Consider the following 26590-nt stretch of genomic DNA (forward strand, 5'->3'; position numbering starts at 1 on the left):
ATTTTTGCAATATTATTGACCTGATCAGAGGAGTATTCTGCCACAGAAGTCTAGAGATAAGCTGATAAACTCCTGTATTAGGTGGCAGCTGTAAAAATGGAAGCATTGAAGAGATAACAAGAGGGATGAATCAGTAAGATTTTTTTGGCAAAGCCATAAGTGACATGATAAAAAGAATTTAAAGTCACACTGGTAACTTAATAATAGAAACACTATCATAAAGACAAATCTTGATTCTTTCTCTAAACTCCTTTAGCCCTCAAATGTAAACATCCATCATTAGCAGTCATCCTAGTTCTAACATTAGGGCTTATCTTTTTTTTTCCTTAGAAAGAAAATAATAAATACATTTTAATGCAGTAATCTGTGAAAATGGAGTTGAGACCTAAATAAAAAAAAAACTGATTTTAAGTAACAAATTGCTAATCCATTCCACCCTAAGGAATTAATTATTACCTTCATAATTTGATGGTTAAAGAATATTATGCTAAAATTTTTTATTTTGAAGCAGATCATAAGACATCTCTAAATCAAGCTCCTTTAGTTTAGAATAACAGTAGCTATTTCTATATCATACCTTGTATTTGGTCATGGTGCTAAAATGATTATTCCGAAAGAACACACAAAGTTCTCCTTCCTGAACCGTTGAAGTTAGTTCACATAATCCATGGTATGTCAGTTGAGTGGCTGTGTTATTTAGAAACTGCTCAGCTACAAAGCCTAGGAACCAATGCATAATATTAGATGGAAGAATAATTTCAAAATTTTAAAGTTCTTCTATTTACATTGTGTTCCAAGTATGAAGAAAGGCCAATCAAAATAAGACTCCTCCTACTATAACATGATGGCCCTAAATTGGAGATTTTTTTTTCTAATTCTGCGATGGAAGATGTGTCTATAGACATTTCCAGGCTAAAGAAACAGTTATCTGAAATTCTTTTTATCAATAAATGTATTTACTTATACCACACCTACTTCCACAAAGGATTTCATGTGCCTTGCAATAGAAGAAACACACACAATAAAACTAAGACCCAATAAAACAATAAGAAGGTAAGGGTTAGCAAGTCAACAACTACTTCCCCAATGGATAGGTGTTTAGAAATTAAAAGTAGCCTCAAGAAATTGAGTTAAGATTTTGACAAAGATCCCAGATAATTTTCAATTCACAAACTGCTCAATTCTTGCCTTAAAACTAAAAGTAGGCATAAGACTGAACAGAAAACAGTGGGGTAACTGATGACATTTTTATCCTAATCTCCTCCAACATATGCTACTTATTATGTAGATATATCAAGTTCAGAAATAGAAATCATCTCTTCTGTTTTCAAACATAATGAAATATAAAGAAACCTTCTGGGGTTTACTTTAAAAGCTATACATACAGTTGATCCTCATTATTCACACGGGTTCATATACGCTAATTTGCCTATTATCTAAAATTTGTAACTCCAAACATCAATACTTGTTGCACTTTCAGGGTCATTCCTGAATATGTGCAAAGCAGCAAAAAAATTGAGTCACCCAACACACACATTCCCCACTGAAGTCAAAATAGGCAACAGTGTGCCACCTTCTTGTTTCAGCTCTCATACTGTGAACAAATGTCATTTTCACATTCTATATAATGCCACATTTATCACATTTTGTGAAATTTTTGTGCTTCTTTGGAGTGATTTTTACTGTGTAAAATGTCCCCCAAGCATAATGCTGAAGCTGGTGTTCCTAAGCACACAAAGGTTGTGATGTGCCTTATAGAGACAATGCATATTTTTGCAGCTTCAGCCGGGCATGAAGCTGTTGGATATGAGTTTAATGTTACTGAATCAATAATATATATTAAACAAGGTGTCTCTAAGTGGCATGGACTTATATATACTACCAAATGTAAAACAGATAGCTAGTGGGAAACAGCCGCATAGTACAGGGAGATCAACTCCGTGCTTTGTGACCACCTAGAGGGGTGGGACAGGGAGGATAGGAGGAGATATGTGGATATATGTATATGTATAGCTGACTCACTTTGTTATAAAGCAGAAACTAACACACCATTGTAAAGCAATTATACTCCAATAAAGATGTTAAAAAAAAATAAGGTGTCTCTCAACAGAAACACATGAAAAACAAGGTTATGTATTGATAAGTTGATGAAAATCTTGTGACCAGAGGCTCACAGGAACCTAATGTTGTGTTTCCCCTATGAGCAGTGGTTTGGTATTCACTAATTCAGTGTTCACAGCAACTTTATGGAACATAACTATCAGTAATAATGAGAATCAGTTTTATAAATATTTCAAAAGCCTATATTTCTCTCTTTCCTTCTTCCTCTTCCTTCCTCCTTTTGCTCCCTTTCTTTAAAAAGGAATAGAGGGGAGGAGAATGCTCTAAAAAGTTTTGTAAGTGAGCAGGGAGGTGCAGATATAGGGAGTAAAGATGAATCTGTGTTAATAAACTGATGACTCAACAAAAAATTGAAAATAAACTTGGTAGAAACTTGGTAGGGCCAGAGGCAGCTGCATGATATAGATTTATTCCACTCCCTCACTTTTAGTGTCAAGCCATAGCACTTCAAGCTGCAAAGTGGTTGTAAAAAGTTACCAATATATCACACTGTTCCAAGGAATTGGTAATGTAGGATGGGAAGTACAAAAAGTTATACAGAAGGCCACAGCCAAAGGAAATTTATAGCTCATTTGCAACTTCCTGGCTTTATACATTTAGAAATAAGACCCCTCCTCAATTATCATTACTTTGCTAAATGCTAAGTTATTGAGAATGTATTAGTTATATACTAAAACATTTTCTCTTATATAGCATTTAAAAAGTAAGCATTATGCCTGTGCTGAGAAGTACCACTGCTGTCTATAATATCCATGTAACTAAACGCTTCCTTCAGAAAGATGTTTCTAAATGTCCCTCCCATACCTCATTCATACAACATACTCTCTACAAAACCCTTTCAAAAAGATACAAAAATTCAGTGGAGATATAGCACAATGTTACTTTCATGTATGAAATTCAAAAATTTAATACTAGAAAAGTCTTTCTCAGCTGCTTGTTTCTAGAGAACAGGACATGGATTCAGAGAGAATAAGTGACTTGCTCAAGGACATAAAACTAGTTATGGCAAAGTGAAGACTGGAACTTAACTGGTATTAATTTATAAAATGTAGTGCTGATTATTATAAATGCAAACTGAACTCTATTTCTCCCCAAACCACAGAGCATAGACTAATTTAGACTTAGAGAGAAAAATGTTTCCTAATTCTTCTACCAACTTGTAAACAGTGACACCTGTGTGATTTTAGTGGCATATTCAAAAGCCTAATCTAGTTTCAACTTTTCGTAACTAAACAAATTATGGAGTTTCAAAACATAATATCAGAGATTACTTATTAATTACAAATGGCAAAGGGCATCTTTCTAACAACAAAAAATCTGGTAAATATCACCTTAATCCTATTTGAACATCACCAACAATGGGATAGTCAGACATCACGTGCCACCTGATTTGATGCACTAGGAAAGACACAATGTCGCCTATGTAGTATTCCCAAGGAAAATATATAACCCAAATCTACTAATGAGGAAACAATCAGATGAATCCAGATTGAGGACTATTCTATAAAACAACCAGCCTGGACTATAAAGAAAAGTAAATACCACAAAAGACCAAAAAGAAAAGAAAAGAAAAGAAAAGAAAAAAGGATAGGGATCTTCTGTTCTAGATTACAGGAGACTAAATTGATATGATAATTAAATGATACTTGATTGAAACTTACACTGAAAAAACTTAAAAGCTATAAGGGGCATTACTGGGACAACTGGGGAATTCTGAATATAAACAGTATATTAGATAATAGTATCGTATCAATGTTAAATTTTCTGAGATAACTGCATTGTGATTACACAGGAAAATTCTTTGTTCTTAGGAGACAAATATTGGAGAGTTAATGGATAAAGTGCTATAATATTTGCAATTAATTGTCATGATTTAGGAAAAAAATTGTGTGTGAATACAGAAAGTAAAAATTCAATATGCTAATAATTGGTGAATTTAGATGAAACATATATATGTACAAATATGTATATAGATACATATATTCATTGTGCTATTCCAATTTTATGGGTTTGAGTTTTTCCAAAATAAAGAGAAAAAGGAAATCAATATTATTTAATCAAAAATAATATGAACTCAAACTATAATCTTCAGCGTTTATGGCACATAATAAAAGCTCAATAAGTGAGCTCGAATAAGTGAATAGGCTGGAATAATTTCCTTAAGCATATTTTTTTTTTACCTAGAAACAATTGTTAAAGAAGAAATTATTCCTGAGAGATCTTCTGGAATTAAATGACCAGTTATCGTGAAGTCTGGAAACTGGTACTGTGCTATTTTTTTCCTTGTTGATTTTTGCTGCCATGCCACAACCCATCATTATAACTTGATTCAAAAAAGTATTAATATTCAAAAGAGGTAGGTAGCAAGTAATAAATATTCTATGTACATGTAAAAGTTCTGTACTTTTACTTACAAGGTATTGCCACCAGAAAAAAATAAATGTTCTCTGAAAGAAGCTGAAAGAATATCTAATTCTATTTGACTATTAACTAAATAATATTTCTTTTTCATCAAAAAAGAATGATAGTAAACATATTTCTTGTATTCTGCACCTTATGGAGATGAAATATTTGAATTTTTTAAAAATCATCTCAGACCAAAGTTTAATAATTTTTAATAAAGAAAGATTAGAAATAAACCACTTTGGGATATTTTATGATTCAGGAGGAAAGTTACAGTTGTAGGCTAAACAGAAAAAGAAAGCAGACTACTTTGGTTGAACAATATACCCAAGAAAATATGATGAAGAAAATGGAAAAAAAGCTAATTGCTATATTATATAAGAAAAAATGTCCATTGTGGCCTTTTATTTCCTTAATGATTTCATAGTGCCTTATACAAGTAGCCATTGGGATTGAATACTTATTTCAAGCAGACTACATATTTGTAATTTCTTATAAACAAAAAACGAGTTTAGCTTTTTAATTGTACTGAATTTCATATATAATTTTTCCTTGACTATGTATGGAAATATGATAAGCAGAATTTCACCATTATGAAATTTATATATCAAGGCATTAATCAGCTCTGATATATATTACCTGAAAATTCTATACCACTAAAGAGGAAGATTCCTACTTGCTTTTACCAAGATATTCTTCTCAAGTTATCAATTCTATACAAATTAGCTACAGTTTTTTATTATCCCAGGGATTCAATACCAGAGAAATAATAATAATAGTTGTAAAACCACGTTGAGAAAAAGGAGAAGTGATGAAGGGACTGTTTTTTGGTTGTTGTTCATTCTGCTAGTGTAATAAGTCCTACCCCTGTTACATTGCAGCCTAGCTTGGTGAAAATGCTGTCAACATTAGTGTTTCCCATAGCTTCTTACCTTATAAATATATTCATCCAAATATCACTTATTGGCTATCATTCCATCTGTTAACACTTTCTGGACCCTATTTTTCTCTCAATTACTATTGAATAGCATACTGAAAGTTACTGAGAAAGTAGGAATCCACAGATGGATACTTTCTTTATAGCCTGCTTTCTAAGAATATTTACAGTAACGAGAGCTTGGATAAAGAATGGAAAGTTCTAGTGAGTGGAATTTTGTCAACTGAGGGAAAACATTTTTAGTAACAACTTTTGTTGCTCCTCTCTCCCCTAAAATTTAAACTTTGCTGCCTTAGGTTGTAGTGAAAGAGGCGTCACACAAATCAATGATCAATATTGCTGAATATCTGTGTGTTTACTGCAAGTAAAAGACTAGATGAGCCTCAACTAACTCACTGTGTATTTTCCTGCTACTGGCCTCTTGCATAAACATGTTAAACTTCTGGATAATTGAGTAGTGTAATTAGTTGGGTTCTTATTAATCAATATAGTATGAGATTCACGTACACATCTTCTTTTATATGTTCTTAGGGACTCTTGTAGTCACTTGGTTTTAATTTTTTTAAATGTAGTGACGATAATAAATTTTTATTATACCTCATGAGAAAGAACTGTGTGTCTGCTTCTCACGATTTCTCTTTCTTTTGTTAACCCTTCAAACTGAGGAGAACAGCAGTCTCAGTATTTGTGTATATTTATGAAAAAGTGAAGTGGGTGATGGTGAAGTTATACCCAAATGCTATGGTTCCTGATAGCACTCTGGTTTCAAATCTGCTCTTCCCTTCACTGACTGGAACACAGCTTAAAAAACAAACAAACAAACACACAAAAAACACTTCTATGCTGATGAATTTAGCAATTTTTAATTTTAGCTAAGGATTAGGGAAACTGATGATCAAAGGTGTACTCTGATCCAGAATAGAGCTTTAATATACTATATTGTACTGAAATATAAGGTAGAGCTCTACTAAAATGAACACTTGAGTACCATAATATACATCTCAGTCAACAGAAGTGTTCAAGATGAATTATAAAGTTCCCTCAGTACTCCCAAATAATAACCCTTTTTTAAAAGAGTAATTATCAGTAACCCCTGGGTAACTGATTATATCAAAGATAGCAAGTGATTCCAAAGACTTTTATTAGAATCCAGGAGTGATTTTACAAAACAAGTAAAAAGGGTTCTAGGAAAAACCTTTCACTGGTACCTTTATGAATAATTACTTCTTTTAATTCTCATAGGTAGAATCACTTTTATTTTTTAGAAGTTGTATTTAAGACATTTAAAAGACATTAAATTTTAAGACAAGTTACTTTGCCAAGAATAAGTCAGATAATAGCAACACTCACCCACCTTCACTAACCAGCTCACTGTTGTCTGACTGCTTACAAGAGATGATCTTCTCCACTAGCTGGTTGTAGCTGCAGTTACCAACAGCTTTTACAATGTCATCAATCTACAAAACAAATGACTGTCTCACTAATCATGATAAAATTAAAAACAATAACAAAGAAACCCATATAACTCTTGAGGGTTTTATTCTAATATAATACTAAATATAAAAGTATTACTTATGAAAAAAGAAAATCAGCACTAAAATCAACACCCAACAGTTTCCAGTTTTGTTTATGGTTCACAATAACATATTATGAACAATATTGCTTAGCCATATTTCAATTATTCAATAACTAATAAAATGGAATTATTATATGCAACTTTATTTCTTAACATTGTAAAGCAAGGCGGGCTTCCCTGGTGGCGCAGTGGTTAAGAATCCACCTGCCAATGCAGGGGACACGGGTTCGAGCCCTGGTCCAGGAAGATCCCACATGCGGTGGAGCAACTAAGCCCGTGCGCCACAACTACTGAGCCTGCGCTCTAGAGCCCTCAAGCCACAACTACTGAGCCCGCTGGCCTAGAGCCCATGCTCTGCAACAAGGGAAGCCACTGCAATGAGAAGCCCGTGCACCGCAACAAAGAGTAGCCCCCCGCTCACCCCAACTAGAGAAAGCCCAACACAGCCAAAAGTAAATAAATAAATAAAATAAAATTTTAAAAAATTTATAAAAAAGATTGTAAAGCAAGGCAAATCTAAAAGATGTTAATTTATGGGATAAACAGGGTTTCCCATTTTATTTGTTACTTAGTTTCTAGCATAGTGGAGATATGAACAGACATAACTAATGTTATTTCCCTAAACAAAAGTTAATATATATTAATAAGGGAAAATATTTGCCTCATGATTCTTATTTGATCTTTGTCTGTGAAGGTACAGTAGAAAAATAAATTCAAAGTTTTAAGGTATAAGAAAATAAAATTGGGCATCTCTACTCTCCTTCCATATACTTTGCTTTTACTATTGAAGCAAAATAGATATCTGCTGTCTAAACTTACTTTGATTGCCCTCCCATCCCTAAAATATATTTATTTGTAAATTATTTACATGTACTTTATTAATTAATATTAATTAACACAAATTGATACAATGAAATAAAAAATAAGACAGGCCATGTTTTTTTTCCACATCCAAATGATCTTCATGAATATCTACTCTTTGAATACCACAAGAATTGACAGATCTGCACAATAGTAAGGACAGTGGTTTTCAAACTGGGAGCTTTTTAAAAAGCTAAAAGAATTCAAAACTCAAGTTGTTTCTCAAGTGCCTAAGTTTTCATTCCACTGCTGCCTAGCAAAGTTTAAGAACAACTTCTCTAGGTTATAATTTTTCGTTGTTCCTGCAAAATTCAAGGATGGTAAAAGCCTCTTAACCATCCAAGTGGGACTGACGGTTGGCTGAAGATCAGTTAATTGAATAAATTAAAGCAGGAAACTGTGGAAAATGTTACATACATATCTTAAACAGTTCATGTTAGCTTAAAACACACAAATGTATTCACTTGTCAACCTTCTGATACAGAGCCAAATAAGGCCGTTTCTTTGAAAGTGGATCTTTTGGCTATGATTCTAGGTAAATGACACAAAAGAATATGCCTTTCAGTTTTCATTTATTTAAAATAAAAACTTAGACCCTTAAGAAGCAGTTTGAGAACACAATCCCTTTAAATTTTCATTATTTTTTGTAACAACTTTACTGATTACAGCAATTTTCTTTAGTGACTCAACTTCATTGTCTTTCCAAAGAACTGAATTTTCAATCCTAAGGAATCCACAAAAATACACCTAGAATAATAAATACATGATCAATATATAAAAATCAGTTGTACTACTATAGACTAGCAATGAAAAATACAAAGATTTCAAATTTCATAGGCAGGATCTCTACATTAATATTTCATTCAATTAATTCATTTGGATGCCTTTTATGCACTACTATGCACCAGGTGCTGTTAGAGAAACTGAAGACTCAGCAGTGAATAAAATAGAGGGTCTATGCTTTCATAAAGTTTATATTCTAGAGAAAGAACAAACAATAAACCAAATAAGCAAAAATATAACATACTAGGTAGTTGTATGCAGTGGTATGCAGCTGTTCTTTGTTTCCATTGTACTATAGCATTCCATAGTATGAATATACTATAATACATTTATTCATTCATCTTTTGATGGCTATTCAAGTTGTTTTCAGTTTGGGGCGATGACAAATAATACTGCTATGAACATTCCTGTACATTTATCCTGTTTCACAAATCTAGTTTCTCTAGGGAATTTGCCTTATCAAATTCTTGAGTCTTATCCTCAACTTTACTAGATAACTCCAAACTGCTTTCCAAAGGAGGTGGTCAATTTACATTATCATTAGCATGGAATGAAAATTCTCTATACTGCATATCTTCTCCAATATTTAGTATTGTCAGACTTCTAAATGTCAGCCATTCTGATGGGTGTGTAGTCGTATCTCATTTAGGTTTTAATTTGCATTTCCCTGATGACTAGTTCATACGTTCACTGGTCATTTGGGTATCCATTTTTGTGAAGTGTCTCTTCAAGTCCTTTTTGAAGAATTTTAGCTTTGTTAATCTTCTTTATTATATATTTACTTTCTATTTTAATACTTTTGCTCTTAAGATAGATATAAAGCTCATTAATTTTCAGTCTCATTATTCCTTAATATTCGATTTTAGGGCTTTAAAAACCCCTTTAAAAACTGTTTTAGCTAAAAAAAAAAAACTGTTTCAGCTAAATCTCACAAGTTTTGATATTTAGTTGTTGTGTAGTTTAAAATATACTTTAAGTTTCATTATGATTTTTTGATCCAGACAGTCTCTACTGTTTTTTCTGATTTCTAGTTTAATTGCATTGTGGTCAGAGACTATTCTGTACTTCATATATTTTAAATCCTTAAAAATTTGTTGAGGGGCTTCCCTGGTGGCGCAGTGGTTGAGAATCTGCCTGCCAATGCAGGGGACACGGGTTCGAGCCCTGGTCTGGGAAGATCCCACATGCCGCGGGGCAACTGGGCCCGTGAGCCACAATTACTGAGCCTGCGCGTCTGGAGCCTGTGCTCCGCAACAAGAGAGGCCGCGATAGTGAGAGGCCCGCGCACCGCGATGAAGAGTGGCCCCCGCTTGCCACAACTAGAGAAGGCCCTTGCACAGAAACGAAGACCCAACACAGCCATAAATTAATTAATTAATTAATTTTTTAAAAAAATTATTAGTTTATTTATTTTAGACTGAGTTGGGTCTTTGTTGCTGCACGTGGGCTTTCCCTAGTTGTGGCAAGTGGGGGCTACACTTTGTTGTGGTACCTGGGCTTCTCATTTCAGTGGCTTCTCTCGTTGCAGAGCACAGGCTCTAGGCAGGCGGGCTTCAGTAGTTGTGGCTCGTGAGCTTAGTTGCTCCGCCACATGTGGGATCTTCCTGGACCGAGGCTTGAACCCACGTCCCCTGCATTGGCAGGCGGATTCTTAAGCACTGCGCCACCAGGGAAGGCCCCAGTGCTGCTCTTAAAGAGTTAATTATCAATTAATAATGGAGAAACACCTTCCCGTGGCTGAACTATGGTGCCGGCCCACCATCCAGAAAATGACTGACATTTATTTGCAAGATAATTATTTGCAGTACACATAATCATAATACAAAGAACTAGCCAGTTCTAAGAGATATTTCATAGAGACCTATAGATTTCAAGTTTTGCCTTGTTCTTTTTTCTTTCTCAGCATCAGAATCCTTCTGTCACAAAACAAGTAAGTAAAATAGATAAAAAGCACAGCTCTCAGGCCGAAGAGTTTGAAAACCACTGTGTAGACCAGAAAAGTCTGATGAAAATTTTCTGTCCTATATTAGAGTGCCTTTTTTTCTTTAAGCATATGAATTCAACTGTTTGCCAGGCAATATGTAGCTACACATACAGTCAGAGGGATGATCTGAGTCCAGTTTTTAAAAACTCAGGCTTAAGTTCCTTAGGTCATAAGTTCATCCTCCTCAAGAATCTAGGCTACCTGGCATTGCCATCTGCCAGGATCCAACATGACGCACCTTGGAGGTTTCAGATGCTGGACATGTTTAGACTTTTCAGTGATGTTCTCAGAGACAGAGTGCCCAAAAAAATACAGATGCCCTGCTTACAGTAAGCCACCCTTTCACTGCCCAGAATACCAGTTACTTCTACCAAAGGACAGGGATGAAGAAACACTACCAAATCCTTGCTATTATGATCTCTCCTCCCCTATACATAATGCATGTATGCATGTTTCATTCCATCAGTTAATATCTATTGAGAACCTACTATGTTCCAGGCACTGTTCTTAACAATGAGAAATAAGAGCCCAGCTCTTATAAAACATACACTGAGACTTCCCTGGTGGCGCAGTGGTTAAGAATCCGCCTGCCAGTGCAGGGGACACGGGTTCGATCCCTGGTCCGGGAAGATCCCACATGCTGCAGAGCAGCTAAGCCCGTGCACCACAACTACTAAGCCTGCACTCTAGAGCCCACAAGCCACAACTACTGAGCCTGCATGCCACAACTACTGAAGCCCGCATGCCTAGAGCCCATGCTCTGCAACAAGAGAAGCCACCACAATGAGAAGTCTGCGCACTGCAACGAAGAGTAGCCCCTGCTCGCTGCAACTAGAGAAAGACCATGCACAGCAATGAAGAGGCAACGCAGCCAAAATAATAATAATAATAAATGAAATAAATAAATTAATCAATTAAAAAAACCCAAAAACATACACTCTACTGGGAGATGAGAGTCAATCAAGTAAATAAATAAATAATAATTCTAGATAATGACTGGGGGAAAAGAGGGTGACTCATTTCAACAAGCGAAGGCCTCTCTAACAAGGTGATATCTGATCTAAGACCTGAAATATGAGGAAGTAGAAATGGGGAGATCTGGGAGAACAATGTGTTAGGGTAGTAAAACAGCGCTCCACAGTGGGCAATCAGCTAGTACAAAAACCCGAGCTAGAAATGAGCTTGGTATGTCTGAAAAATAGAAAGGCAGCTGGTGTTGTTGGAGGGTAGTAAAAAGGTGGGAGAATTATATGAGGTGAAGTTTGACAGGAGGCAGAGTCTAGATCACGCAGTATATCATAAAAACTCTAATAAAGGGGCTTCCCTGGTGGCGCAGTGGTTGAGAATCTGCCTGCTAATGCAGGGGACACGGGTTCGAACCCTGGTCTGGGAGGATCCCACATGCCGCAGAGCAACTAGGCCCATGACCCACAGCTACTGAGCCTGCGCATCTGGAGCCTGTGCTCTGCAACGAGAGGCCGCGATAGTGAGAGGCCCGCGCACTGCGATGAAGAGTGGCCCCCGCTTGCCACAACTAGAGAAAGCCCTCGCACAGAAACAAAGACCCAACACAGCAAAAATAAATAAATTAATTAATAAACTCCTACCCCCAACATCTTCTTTAAAAAAAAAAAAAAAACTCTAATAAATATTTTGTATCTTACTTTAAAGAACGAAATAATGCCATTTGCAGCAACATGGATGGACCCAGAGATTGTCATATTGACTGAAGTAAGTCAGATAAAGACATATATCATATGATGTCGCTTATATGTAGTATCTAAAAAAATGTTACAAATGCACTTATTTACAAAATAGAAATAAAGGACTTCCCTGGTAGTGCAGTGGTTAAGAATTCGCCTGCCAATGCAGGGGACACGGGTTCGAGCCCTGATCTGGGAAGACCCCACATGCCGTGGAGCAACTAAGCCCGTGTGCCACAACTACTGAGCCTGTGTTCTGGAGCCTGCAAGCCACAACTACGGAGCCCATGCACCGCAACTACTGAAGCCTGCGTGCTCTAGGGCCTGCGTGCTACTGAAGCCTGCACGCCTACAGCCCGTGCTCCGCAACAAGAGAAGCCACTGCAATGAGAAGCCCGCGTGTGGGAACAGAGAGTAGCCCCCACTTGCCACAACTAGAGAAAGCCCACACACAGTAATGAAGACCCAACACAGCCAAAAATAAATAAATAATAAAATTTAAAATAAACAGAAACAGAGTCACAGATGTAGAAAACAGACTTATGGTTACCAGGGGCCAAAGTGGGGGGAGGGTTAAATTGGGAGATTGGGATTGACATATACACACTACTATATATAAAATAGATAACTAATAAGAACCTACTGTATAGCACAGGGAACTCTACTCAGTACTCTCTAATGGCCTATATGGGAAAAGAATCTAAAAAGAGTGGATATATGTACATGTATAACTGATTCACTTTGCTTTACACCTGAAACCAACACAACATTGTAAGTCAACTATACGCCAATAAAAAGTAAAAAAAAAAAAAAAAAGATTTTGTATCTTATTTTAGTTACACTGGAGGCTTTTAAGGAAAAGGGTAGGGCGCAGGGATAAAGGGGAGGGTTTATTTCACAAAGATCACTCTGACTGCCAAGACAATTCACTGGGGGGAAGAATAACCTTTTCAACAAATGGGGCTGGTATAAGTGAATATCCACATGCAGAAGAATAACGTTGGATCCCTTCCCCAAACTATATATACAAATCAACTCAAAATGGATCATACTCCTAAATTAAGCACTAAAACTATATACTCTATACTTACATACTTTATATATTATAAGTATACAAAGAACTCTTAGAACCCAGTAACAAAAAGACAAATAGCCCAATTAAAAATGGGCAAGAGATCTGCAGATATTTCTCTAAAGAAGATATACAAATGGCTCATAAGCACATGAAAAGATGATCAACATCATTAGTCATTAGAGAAATGCAAACAATCCACAATGAGATACAACTTTACACCTACTAGGATGGCTGTAATCAAAAAGATAGACAATAACAAGTGTTGATGAGGATGTGGACTCAGCTTTGTAGTTGGCCTCTAACTCCATGAAATTATAGTCAGAAGTCTTAGGCAGATTTAGCAGTCTGGAGGACTGTGCTCTTAACCTCACAATATGGCTAATTTCATGTAAAAGCACAAAAACATAAGTATCAGAAAATATAAATCTAGATTAATTTGCCAAATTAATAGATTTTTACTATATTTGTGTTCATATAATTTAAGATTTTCTACTTACCTGAGGGTCCACTAGCCATCCATGGTACAAAGGAATATCAAGAAGATCAAATACTATGCATTCTGGTGTATATTCAAACACTCGAACACCAGTGAATTTTACATTTACATCCAAGCCTGTCTGTAGTTTGTGCAGTACTGCCATAGCATCACTCATATTCTGAAAATAGAAAGGGGAAGAGAAAAAATGAAAATCAAACAACAACAAAAAAGATATTTAAATGCAGGCACATTTACTACAAATTTTCCATTTTATCCAATTTATTCATCCCTTCAATTTTTATTATTAAGTACCTACTATGTGCAAGGCACTAGTATGAGTTCTAATGATAAAATAGTGGATAAAACAAAGTTCCTAATCTCATGGAACTAACATTCTACTATGAGAGACAAATACATAAATTATAAAGTCAAGTATTAGTAAGAAAAATTGAACAGGATAAGGATGTACTGAGTGAGAGGGGTGAGGGACCTATTTTTAGACCAGGAAGTCCAAAGACAAAATTTCTAGTCAAAGAGCAAGGCCTCTTCCACTTCTAGGTATATTCCTAAAAGAACTGAAAGAATTTAAAGCACCGTCTTGAAGAGATATGTGTACACCCATATTCATTGCAGCATTATTCACAACAGCCAAGAGGTGGAAGCAGCTCAAATGTCCATTAACAGATAAATGGATAAAGGGAACATAGTGTACATATACAATGGAATATTATTCAGCCTTAAAAAAATAAAGAAGGAAATACTATTACATGCTACAACATGGATGAAACTTGAGGACATTATGCTGAGTGAAATAAGCTGCTGCAAAAGAACAAATACTGTATGACTCCACTTATGTGAGATATCTAGAGTAGTCAAAATCATGGAAATAGAAAGTAGAATGGTAGTTGTCAGGAGCTGGAGGGAGGGAAATCTGGAGAGTTCTTCAATGAGTATAGAATTTTAGTTTTACAAGATGAAAATGTCCTAGAGATGTTATACAAGAATATAAATACAGTTAACACGACAAAACTATACACTTAAAGATGGTTAAGAGAGTAAATTTTATATTATGTTTTTTAACAATTTAAAAAAAAGAAAGAAAAAGAAATGAGCTATCAAGCCATGAACAGACATGGAGAAAATTTACATGTACATTACTAAGTGAAAGAAGCCAATCTGAAATATATTGTATGATTCCAAATGACACAGTGGGAAAAGGCAAAACGATGGAGACAGTAAAAAGATCAGTGGTTGCCAGGGGTCAGGAGGAGGGAGGGATGTACTGGCACAGCACTGAGGACTTTTACGGCAGTGAAAACTATTCTGTAGGATACTATAAAGGTGGATACATGTCATTATACATTTCTCAAAACCCAAAGAAAGTATAAACACCAAGAGTGAACCCTAATGTAAACTATGGACTTTGGGTAATAATTATGTATCAATGTAAATGGTGGGAGATGAAGTCTGAGATAAAGGCTGGATCACAAAGACTTGTTGGTCAAATTAAAGAGTCGTTCTGTCCACAACAGTTTTCTCAATAAACACGGTCATGTAAGTGTGTAATGAAGACTATTTTAAAACATGTTTTTCTAAACGTTTTAATATATTAAATATGGACATAATTTAGAGGGTATATTTGATGGAACAAATAAAAACCAATATATAAAATTTGATAAAATTTTATTGAATCCCTACTGTTAATCAGACACTGTGCTACACACTAAAGATATAAAACAGGAGCAGACTATAGCCTACTGGAGGGCTTATAGTAGAAAGGGTGAACATGAAATAAATCCTTTTATATTAAAATTAGGGACTCTCACTGAAATCTCAGATGGACAAATTTAGGTCATAATAACAAAGTTCTGTTTTACCAATTAACTTATAAAATTCCATGCTAAGAGACTACACAGACTGAAAACAAATTATTCAAATGTTTTAAATTTATGAATGAAGAATTTATAACAGGATAACACTGTTATATACTCTTTGGATTTTGTCAGTTTCACCTCTAATAACTATATTCCCCCAAAACAATATATTTTCTCAGTCTTCCTAAAAGTTGAGCCCTTGAAAACAATCAGCTCACATTTTTTTCCTTTCAGTGTTTTAAAACTTTTCCTAAAGCCATAACAATGATGAATGTGAGAAAATAGTAACAATAATGAGCCACTGTAGGATTATAGTTCTACCACTGATACTACTGATTTTTTTCTGCTATTTGTTAAATTCTTAGTTGCCAGTCATCCAGTTTCCTTCAGGGGGAAGTATAATTTCTAACAGCTCCTGGACTCAAGCTTATACCTTTATGTATCTTCTACATTTTTAATAGATTATAAAATGTTAAAATAACTAAGTTAATACAATTAATAATATCCATAAATAAAACTGATAAAAATAAACAAATTTATAAACAAAGACTTAAAAAGAGTATTTTGCCATCTTGTTCTTGAATCCAAATGGGTGCTTACAAGAAAGGATTACTACTCCTTTAAGCCAGTAGTTCAACTGCTTCTTAGAATTTTTCTTAAAGGTACTGTTAACGTGGTGAAATTTTAAAGTTAAATACAAGATATATTTAAAAAATATATTTGCAGTCATATAAAAACCTGTCATAAACACACACACACACACAGTATTTTCTTGTGTTGTCATCATTAAGCAAAACTGAAAGAAATATGCTCTTTGTTTATATTATGATTTCTGGTAAAAGGGTTTTTAATTAGGAAGACTGCAGCTCTGCATTGGTCTTTCTAAAATTTAGGCTTAAACATTTCTGCTCACACAAAACTATACAAAAAGAACATTGTTACATCACACCTGTGGAACATTAAGCACCAGCTTAGACTCAGTCTTATCAGCTTGGTACATACTATTCTCAAAACTAATGGTAATGCAATCACAATACCTTATAAATAGTTTTAGAGCTTATTTTAAATGCAGGGTACTTTCTGTCTAACATGTTTATAAGAAATGCAAGTGGTTGTTAGTGTCTGTTTCAACTTTGAAGCAAAACTTTACTTCCAATCATTTTTCAAGAGTCTAGATCACCTTAATGGAAACATATCCTGAGACTGCAAAACAGACTTGAAACAAAGTGCTGATATCATCTGCAAATACTCATCACTCAAGATTTTCTCAAAAAACAAATACCGTATGCTAACACATATATATGGAATAAAAAAAAATGGTTTTGATGAACCTAGGGGCAGGACAGGAATAAAGAGGCAGACGTAGAGAATGCACTTGAGGACATGGGGAGGGGGAAGGGTAAGCTGGGACGAAGTGAGAGAGTGGCATGGACATATATACACTACCAAATGTAAAATAGATAGCTAGTGGGAAGCAGCTGCATAGCACAGGGAGATCAGCTTGGTGCTTTGTGACCACCTAGAACGGTGGGATAGGGAGGGTGGGAGGGAGATGCAAGAGGGAGGGGATATGGGGATATATGTATACATAGAGCTGATTCACTTTGTTATACAGCAGAGACTAACACAACATCGTAAAGCAATTATACTTCAAATAAAGATGTTAAAAAATGAATCAATAAATAAAAAAGATTTTCTCAAGACTGTGCAACAGAAGTAAAATGAATTTTGAGGTTAATGTGAAACTGCAACTATGATCCATAATTTCTAATTTCAAGTTTTTGTATTAATCATAATAGCCTTGCTGATTTCAATAAGAAATGATACAAATTTGGTAAATGATATAAATTTAACCATAATACTTTACACTTATAAAATATTTACTGGTTTTATATATTGAAGGTTAGCCTAAGATTTCATTTGAAAAGAAGTTTCCATTGTGAGAAATGTTTAGAAATCCTTGCTTTATGCTACAAATTCCAATAGAATTTAAATGATTTAGCATACTATTTGGCTTTAGCTATGGATTTCCTACCTTACACAGTGATGCAATGCAACATACTCACTTTTCCATTTTATTAGGACTAGATTATTTGAATATTCAAATTCAAGAAATTTTGCAATACCAAAATGAATTTTGTTTTCTTTTTGCCATTTGGATACTGGTGAAAGTATGTAGTAAGGGTTACTTTGAAAGTAAACATAAAGGTTCCAATGATATCTGTTTCTTCCCTGCCTGATACTTCTTCCACTGTAAGAACCTGATTTCTTCTTGCCTTCCATTGTCAAACAAAGGAAGAATACTGAAGAAAATGAAGCTATGCTTGCTTTCTTACAGCTCCAATAATTTTGAGCCCAGTGGTCCCCTCCTATATTACAGAATAGTATCTCTAAAGAACGTGCCAAGCAATGTAGACACATTGAAACTATGAAACAGCAGATTTAGTCCTAATGACATACCCCAGACATCATTTGCTGAACTGTTTCCTACATATAATTTAATTGTAAAATGTACACAAATGAGGAAAGATAAATCAATAACAAATTCACTTGGAAGTCAATTTTTTCAAGGAAAATACCAAGTTATCATTCTACATAGGTGTGTAGAATGATATCTATGTTTCATTCTACATTGCATATAGATTCACATAAAAGACAGATCAGCAAAGTACGGCCTGTGGGTCAAATAAGGCTGTGAGCTAAGAATGTTTTTTACATTTTTAAAAGGGTGTAAAAAGAGAAAACAAAGAATATGCCCAAAAATCCACTGAGACTCCCTCTTGCGAGAGCACCGGAATCACAACCAACTGCTGAACAATCATGGACAGGAAGACACTGGAACTCACCAAAAAAGATACCCCACATCCAAAGACAAAGGAGAAGCCACAATGAGATGGTAGGAGGGGTACAATCACAATAAAATCAAATCCCATAACTGCTGGGTGGGTGACTCACAAACTGGAGAACACTTATATCACAGAAGTCCACCCACTGCAGTGAAGGTTCTGAGCCCCACGTCAGGCTTCCCAACCTGGGGGTCCAGCAACAGGAGGAGGAATTCCTAGAGAATCAGGCTTTGAAGGCTAGTGGGATTTGATTGCAGGACTTTGACAGGACAGGGGAAACAGAGACTCCACTCTTGGAGGGCACACACAAAGTAGTGCGCACATCGGGACCCAAGGGAAGGAGCAGTGACCCCGGGGAGACTGAACCAGACCTACCTGCTAGTGTTGGAGGGTCTCCTGCAGAGGCAGGGGGTGGATGTCGCTTACTGTGGGGACAGGGACACTGGAAACAGAAGTTCTGGGAAGTACTCCTTGGCGTGAGCCCTCCCAGAGTCTGCCATTAGCCCCACCAAAGAGCCGGGTAGGCTCCAGTGCTGGGTCGCCTCAGGCCAAACAACCAACAGGGAGGGAACCCAGCCCAACCCATCAGCGGACAAGCCGATTAAAGTTTTACTGAGCTCTGCCCACCAGAGCAACACCCAGCTCTACCTACCACCAGTCCCTCCCATCAGGAAGCTTGCACAAGCCTCTTAGATAGCCTCATCCACGAGACAGCAGACAGCAGAGCAAGAAGAACTACAATTCTGCAGCCTGTGGAAGGAAAACCACATTCACAGAAAGACAGACAAAATGAAAAGACAGAGGACTTTGTACCAGATGAAGGAACAAGATAAAACCCCAGAAAAACAACTAAATGAAGTGGAGAAAGGCAACCTTCCAGAAAAAGAATTCAGAATAATGATAGTGGATGATCCAGGACCTCGGGAAAAGAATGGAGGCAAAGATCGAGAAGATGCAAGAAATGTTTAACAAAAGCCTAGAAGAATTAAAGAACAAACAGAGATGAACAATACAATAACTGAAACAAAAAATACACTAGAAGGAATCAACAGCAGAATAACTGAGGCAGAAGAATGGATAAGTGACCTGGAAGACAGAATGGTGGAATTCACTGCCGTGGAACAGAATAAAGAAAAAAGAATGAAAAGAAATGAAGACAGCCTACGGGACCTCTGGGACAACACTGAATGCAACAACATTTGCATTATAGGGGTCCCAGAAGGAGAAGAGAGAGAGAAAGGACCCAAGAAAATATGTGAAGAGATTATAGTCAAAAACTTCCCTAACATGGGAAAGGAAATAGCCATCCAAGTACAGGAAGTGCAGACAGTTCCAGGCAGGATAAACCCAAGGAGAAACCCGCCGACACACATAGTAATCAAATTGACAAAAATTAAAGACAAAGAAAAATTATTGAAAGCAACGAGGGAAAAAGGACAAATAACATACAAGGGAACTCCCATAAGGTTAACAGCTAATTTCTCAGCAGAAACTCCACAAGCCAGAAGGGAGTGGCACAATATATTTAAAGTGATGAAAGGGAAGAACATACAACCAAGATTACTCTATTTGGCAAGGATCACATCCAGAATCAGTGGAGAAATCAAAAGCTTTACAGACAAGCAAAAGCTAGGAGAATTCAGCACCACCAAACCAGCTCTACAACAAATGCTAAAGGAACTTCTCTAAGTGGGAAACACAAGAGAAGAAAACGACCTACAAAAACAAACCCGAAACAATTAAGAAAATGGTAAAGGAGCATAGATATCAATAATTACCTTAAACATGAATGGATTAAATGCTCCAACCAAAAGACACAGGCTCGCTGAATGTATACAAAAACAAGACCCATATATATGCTGTCTACAAGAGACCCACTTCAGACCTAGGAACACATACAGACTCAAAGTGAGGGGATGGAAAAACATATTCCATGCAAATGGAAATCAAAAGAAAGCTGGAGTAGCAATACTTATATCAGATAAAATAGACTTTAAAATAAAGAATGTTACAAGGGACAAGGAAGGATACTACATAATGATCAAGGGATCAATCCGAGAAGAAGATATAACAATTGTAAATATATATGCACCCAACACAGGAGCACCTCAATACATAAGGCAACTGCTAACAGCTATAAAAGAGGAAATCGACAGTAACACAACAATAGTGGGGGACTTTTAACACCTCACTTACACCAATGGACAGATCATCCCAACAGAAAATTAATAAGGAAACACAAGCTTTAAATGACACAATGGACCATATAGATTTAATTGATATTTATAGGACATTCTTTCCAAAAATAGCATATTACACTTTCTTCTCAAGTACACATGGAACATTCTCCAGGATACATCACATTGTGGGTCACAAATCAAGCCCTGGTAAATTTAAGAAAACTGAAATCATATCAAGCATCTTTTCCGACCACAATGCTATGAGATTAGAAATCAATTACAGCAAAAGAAACCATAAAAAACACAAACACATGGAGGGTAAACAATACGTTACTAAATAACTAAGAGATCACTGAAGAAATTAAAGAGGAAATCAAAAAATATCTACAGACAAATTACAATGAAAACATGATGATCCAAAACCTATGGGATGCAGCAAAAGCAGCTGGGATTGACATACATACACTAATATGTATAAAATGGATAACCAATAAGAACCTGATATATAAAAAAAAATTCTTTTAAAAAAGATGACACAAACAGATGGAGAGATATACCATGTTCTTGGACTGGAAGAATCAATATTGTTAAAATAACTATACTACCCAAAGCAATCTACAGATTCAATGCAATCCCTATCAAATCACCAATGGCATTTTTTACAGAACTAGAACAAAAAGTATTAAAATTTGTATGGAGACACAAAAGACCCCGAATAGCCAAAGCAGTCTTGAGGGAAAAAAGTGGAGCTGGAGGAATCAGACTCCCTGAATTCAGACTCTACTACAAAGCTACAATAATCAAGACAATATGGTACTGGCACAAAAACAGAAATATAGATCAATGGAACAGGACAGAAAGCCCAAAGATAAACCCACGTACCTATGGTCAACTAATCTACGACAAAGCAAGCCAGGATGTACAATGGAGAAAAGACAGTCTCTTCAATAAGTGGTGTTGGGAAAACTGGACAGCTACATGTAAAAGAATGAAATTAGAACACTCCCTAACACCATACACAAAAATAAACTCAAAATGGATTAAAGACCTAAATGTAAGGCCAGACACTATAAAAGTCTTAGAGGAAAACATAGGAAGAACACTCTTTGACATAAATCACAGCAAGATCTTTTTTGATCCACCTCCTAGAGTAATGGAAATAAAATAAGACCTAATAAGACTTAAGAGCTTTGTAAAGCAAAGCAAACCACAAACAAGACAAAAAGACAACCTTCAGCATGGGAGAAAATATTTGCAAACGAATCAACGGACAAAGGATTAATCTCCAAAATATATAAACAGCTCATGTAGCTCAATATTAAAAAAACAAACAACCCAATCAAAAAATGGGCAGAAGACCTAAATAGAGATTTCTCCAAAGAAGACATACAGATGGCCAAGAAGCACATAAAAAGCTGCTCAACATCACTAATTATTAGAGAAATGCAAATTAAAACTACAATGAGGTATCACCTCACACCAATTAGAATGGGCATCAACAGAAAATCTACATACAACAAATGCTGGAGAGGGTGTGGAGAAAAGGGAACCCTCTTATACTGTTGGTGGGAATATAAATTGATACAGCCCCTTTGGAGAACAGTATGGAGGTTCCTTAAAAAACTAAAATTAGAATTACCATATGACCCAGCAATCCCACTACTGGGCATATACCCTGAGAAAACCATAATTCAAAAGACACATGCACCCCAATGTTCACTGCAGCACTATTTACAATAGCCAGGTCATGGAAGCAACCTAAATGCCCATTGACAGACGAACGGATAAAGAAGATGTGGTATATATATATATACAATGGAATATTACCCAGCCATAAAAAGGAACAAAATTGGGTCATTTGTAGAGACATGGATGGATCTAGAGATTGTCATACAGAGTGAAGTAAGTCGGAAAGAGAAAAACAAATATCGTATATTAATGCATATATGTGGAACCTATAAAAATGGTACAGATGAACTGGTTTATAAGGCAGAAATAGAGACACAGATGTAGAGAACAAACGTATGGACACCAAGGGGGGAAAGTGGTGGTGGGGTGGTGGTGGGGTGGTGGTGTGATGAATTGGGAGATTGGGATTGACATATATACACTAATATGTATAAAATAGATAACTAATAAGAACCTGCTGTATAAAAAAATAAATAAAATTCAAAAATTCAAAAAAAAAAAGAAAGGCCACTGATAGAGACCAATGGATATATCCGTAAGTAAAAATTAACTATCTTAATATAACAAAAATTGTATCTATTACCTGCTCATAGTTTAAACGTTGAATTTCTGAAATTTCTTTTGGCTTTGTATCAAGCATGTAATCGCCTGTAAAAAGAAATGGTAAAGTTGCCTTTTAAAAATATTACTTTTTATCTAATTACAAAGGTAATATATTTTAATTATAAATTGTAGCAATAGGTAACATAAAATATTTACCCCCCCCCATTCAGAGAAAATCAATGTTAACTGTTAGCTAAGGTCTCACATATTTTTTTCAGTGTACATCCTGTTTTGAACTTTCTTTTTCCTCCTCTTTATATTTAAGCATCTTTCCATGTCACTACAATAAAGCTCTAAAAGGTTTTTACCAAGTTTCACTGCTATCAGCAAGATAACTATTACCCCAATACCTTTCCAAGAATGGGTGTCATCAGTCTTCTAAATGTTTGTCATTCTTAGAAGTAAGCAAACATTTTTTTTTGCATTTAAAAAATTGGTATCTTAGTGGTTACCGGTGAGGAGAGGGGAGAGAGGGAGGCAAGAAAGGGGTATGGAATTGAGATACAAACTACTATGTATAAAGTAGATAAGCAACAAGAATATATTGTATAGCACAGGGAATTATAGCCATTATCTTATAATAGCTTTTAATGGAGTATAATCTGTAAAAATACTGAATCACTATGCTGTACGCCTGAAACTAATATAATATTGTAAAGCAACTATACTTCCCCGAAATTGATATATTTTTATACATGTATTTTCACTTGGTATCACCATTTTAATATATAAATGACTTTTAAAAAAATAAATTTATTTACTTATTTATTTTTGGCTGCATTGGGTCTTTGTTGCTATACACGGGCTTCCTCCAGTTGCAGCAAGCGGGGGCTGCTCTTCGTTGTGGTGCGCGGCCTCCTTATTGTGGTGGCTTCTCTTGTTGCAGAGCACAGGCTCTAGGCGTGCAGGCTTCATTAGTTGTGGCATACGGGCTCAGTGGTTGTGACTCGCGGCCTCTAGAGTGCAGGCTCAGTAGTTGTGGCACGTGGGCTTAGTTGCTCCACGGCATGTGGGATCTTCCCAGCCCAGGGCTCGAACCCGTGTTCCCTGGAACCCGTGTCCCCTGCATTGGCAGGCGGATTCTTAACCACTGTGCTACCAGGGAAGCCCCTATAAATGACTTTTAGTATACGTGATACCTTTTAAATATATGTAGCATCATTTTAATATATGCAGTAACTTTTTATCCATGTTTTGCCTTTTTAGCTATGTATTAATTATATATACTTTTCTTTGAATTGCCTGCCTATCCAAGTATCATTTTTTTTTTTATTGAACCACATAAAAGCTCTTTTTCAGTTAGAGGAATTAGAACATTTCCTGTTATACATGGTAAATTTTTTTTTTCCCATAATGGCTTCTGACTTTATGGTGATGTTTTTTGCCTACTTTTCACCATACAGAAATATTTAATTTCAGTATAGTCAAATTCTTCTATTATAGCTTCTGGGTTTGATGGGTTTGATGTCATGTTAGAAAGATTTTCACCTCTTCAGAGTATACAAACATTCACATATACTTTCTTCATGTAATTTTATGTTTGTCTTTTTTTACGTTTAAATCTTTAATTTATCTGGAATTAATTTGATATAAACAGTGATACATGGAACTAACTTCTCAGCCAGCCTCCCAAATCATTAAGTTGATAAATTGTTTTATTAACTTTTATTTTCAAATTCAAAATAAACTTCTAAAGACTGCATCAAGTATTCTTTTAGGGACTTCCCTAGTGGCACAGTGGTTAAGAATCCGCCTGCCAGTGCAGGGGACATGGGATCGAGCCCTGGTCCGGGAAGATCCCACATGCCAAGGAGCAACTAAGCCCATGCGCCACAACTACTGAGCCTGCGCTCTAGAGCCCGTGAGCCACAACTACTAAGCCAACGAGCCACAACTACTGAAGCCCATACGCTTAGAGCCTGTGCTCTGCAACAAGAGAAGCCACCGCAAATGAGAAGCCCATGCACCACAACAAAGATTAGCCCCTGCTTGCTACAACTAGCAAAAGCTGCGTGCAGCAACGAAGACCCAATGCAGCCAAAGATAAATAAATAAATAAGTTTTTAAAAAAGTATTCTTTTAATCTCTCCAACTCTGATAATAAAGGAATTCCTACGAACATCAATATATTATTATTTTTGCTTTTATTTAGAACTTTAAGATGGCAAAATCTAACTGATAACAATTTTATTCCACCATAGGCACAGGAATTCTAAATCACTAAATTAATTCATTCACAGAAATATATAAGCAAGTGTATTTAACAAATATTTTTGAATCCTTACTATACATGGCACATTGTATATTACATGTTGAGGTTTTAATATAGCATTTAACTGAAAACTACGCTTTGAGTAAATTTTATACATTATTTATTCAAATAATTGAGAACATATTTGCTATACTGGTATCCTATATCTCATTTAAGCTCTGTATTTATCCTGATAAAAGACTGTAGTGTATGCTTTCCTACAACTTTAATAGGGTCAGGATGCAGAACATTACATAATTCAATACTAAATGACCCTAGATATGCTATCATAGATTAAAGCTTAGGTGCTAAGAATAGAATAATTATTGGGAAAGACTCAAATAAGCAACTCCTCTTTTCCTGAGGTCAGAAAAGATCTTCAGACAAGAGAAGAATGGCCTGACTAAGGGAGGCAGCCTCTTTGATGGACCTCAATGAGCCCTACAGCCTGGCATTCATACCTTTGTATAATCACCTTCCCTTGAGTGTGGACTGGATTCACTTCTAGTGAATCAAATACAACAGAATTAATGAAATGTCACTTACAAAATTATAAAAGAAAATATTGTGTCGTTTGTTATGGTGCTTTCTCATTTGCTCACTCTGAGGAATGCCACCTGCCATGTTCTGAGCTGCCTTTTGGAGATGCCCACGGCAAGGAATTGAAGGGAGCCTCTAGAGAGAGAGCCACAGAGAGCCACAGTCAATGAGGAACTGAGAACCTCAGTCCAACAACCTGTGAGGAACTGAATCCTGCCAACAACCAAGTGAGTAAGCTTGGAAGCAGATCTTCCTCAGTTGGGCCTGGAGATAAGACTGCAGCCCCAACTGACACACTGACTGCAACCTCATGAGAGACCTTAAGCCAGAGTCACTTAGCCACACCCAGATTCCTGACCTACAGATACTGTGTGATAATAAACGTTCATTGTTCTAAGTGACTAAATTTTGGGGTGATATGAAGCAGTAGACATCTGTATTTTTAGGAAAGTTTGTAATAGAGAATTAGATATTTTTAAAAGACTGATTTTGAGTTTTTAAGGGAGCATCTTTCAGTTTTAGATATCTAAATAAATCATCTCTTAAGAATTCTGTCTAGCTTATCTAACCTTTATAACAAAATTGGTCAACAATACTACTTCAATCAAAAATATTTATTGAGGGACTTCCCTGGTGGTCCAGTGGTTAAGAATCTGCCTTCCAATGAAGGGGATGCAGGTTCAATC

The 26590-nt window shown here is 35.9% G+C and overlaps 1 protein-coding gene across 7 annotated transcripts in view; it reads right to left on the bottom strand.

The window, feature by feature from the left end:
- MINDY2 (MINDY lysine 48 deubiquitinase 2) overlaps nt 1-26590 on the bottom strand; it is a 115376-nt gene that overhangs the window by 66790 nt on the left and 21996 nt on the right. For all 7 annotated transcript variants that reach the window (XR_016391396.1, XR_016391391.1, XR_016391389.1 and 4 more), the window contains exons 3-6: nt 23094-23158; nt 13941-14099; nt 6816-6918; nt 578-720 (exon numbers count right to left, since the gene is read on the bottom strand). Coding sequence is in view for 3 of the 7 variants with exons in the window: in XM_089904686.1 (XP_089760812.1) it covers nt 578-720; nt 6816-6918; nt 13941-14099; nt 23094-23158 (470 nt within the window). In the remaining 4 variants the exon portion in view is untranslated. The remainder of the gene's footprint in view (nt 1-577; nt 721-6815; nt 6919-13940; nt 14100-23093; nt 23159-26590) is intronic.

The sequence above is a fragment of the Delphinapterus leucas genome, chromosome 2 (genome assembly GCF_059928025.1).
Source record: "Delphinapterus leucas isolate spDelLeu-1000000601 "Yukka" chromosome 2, BTC_Dleu_Yukka2, whole genome shotgun sequence".
Classification (NCBI taxonomy): Eukaryota; Metazoa; Chordata; class Mammalia; order Artiodactyla; family Monodontidae; genus Delphinapterus; species Delphinapterus leucas.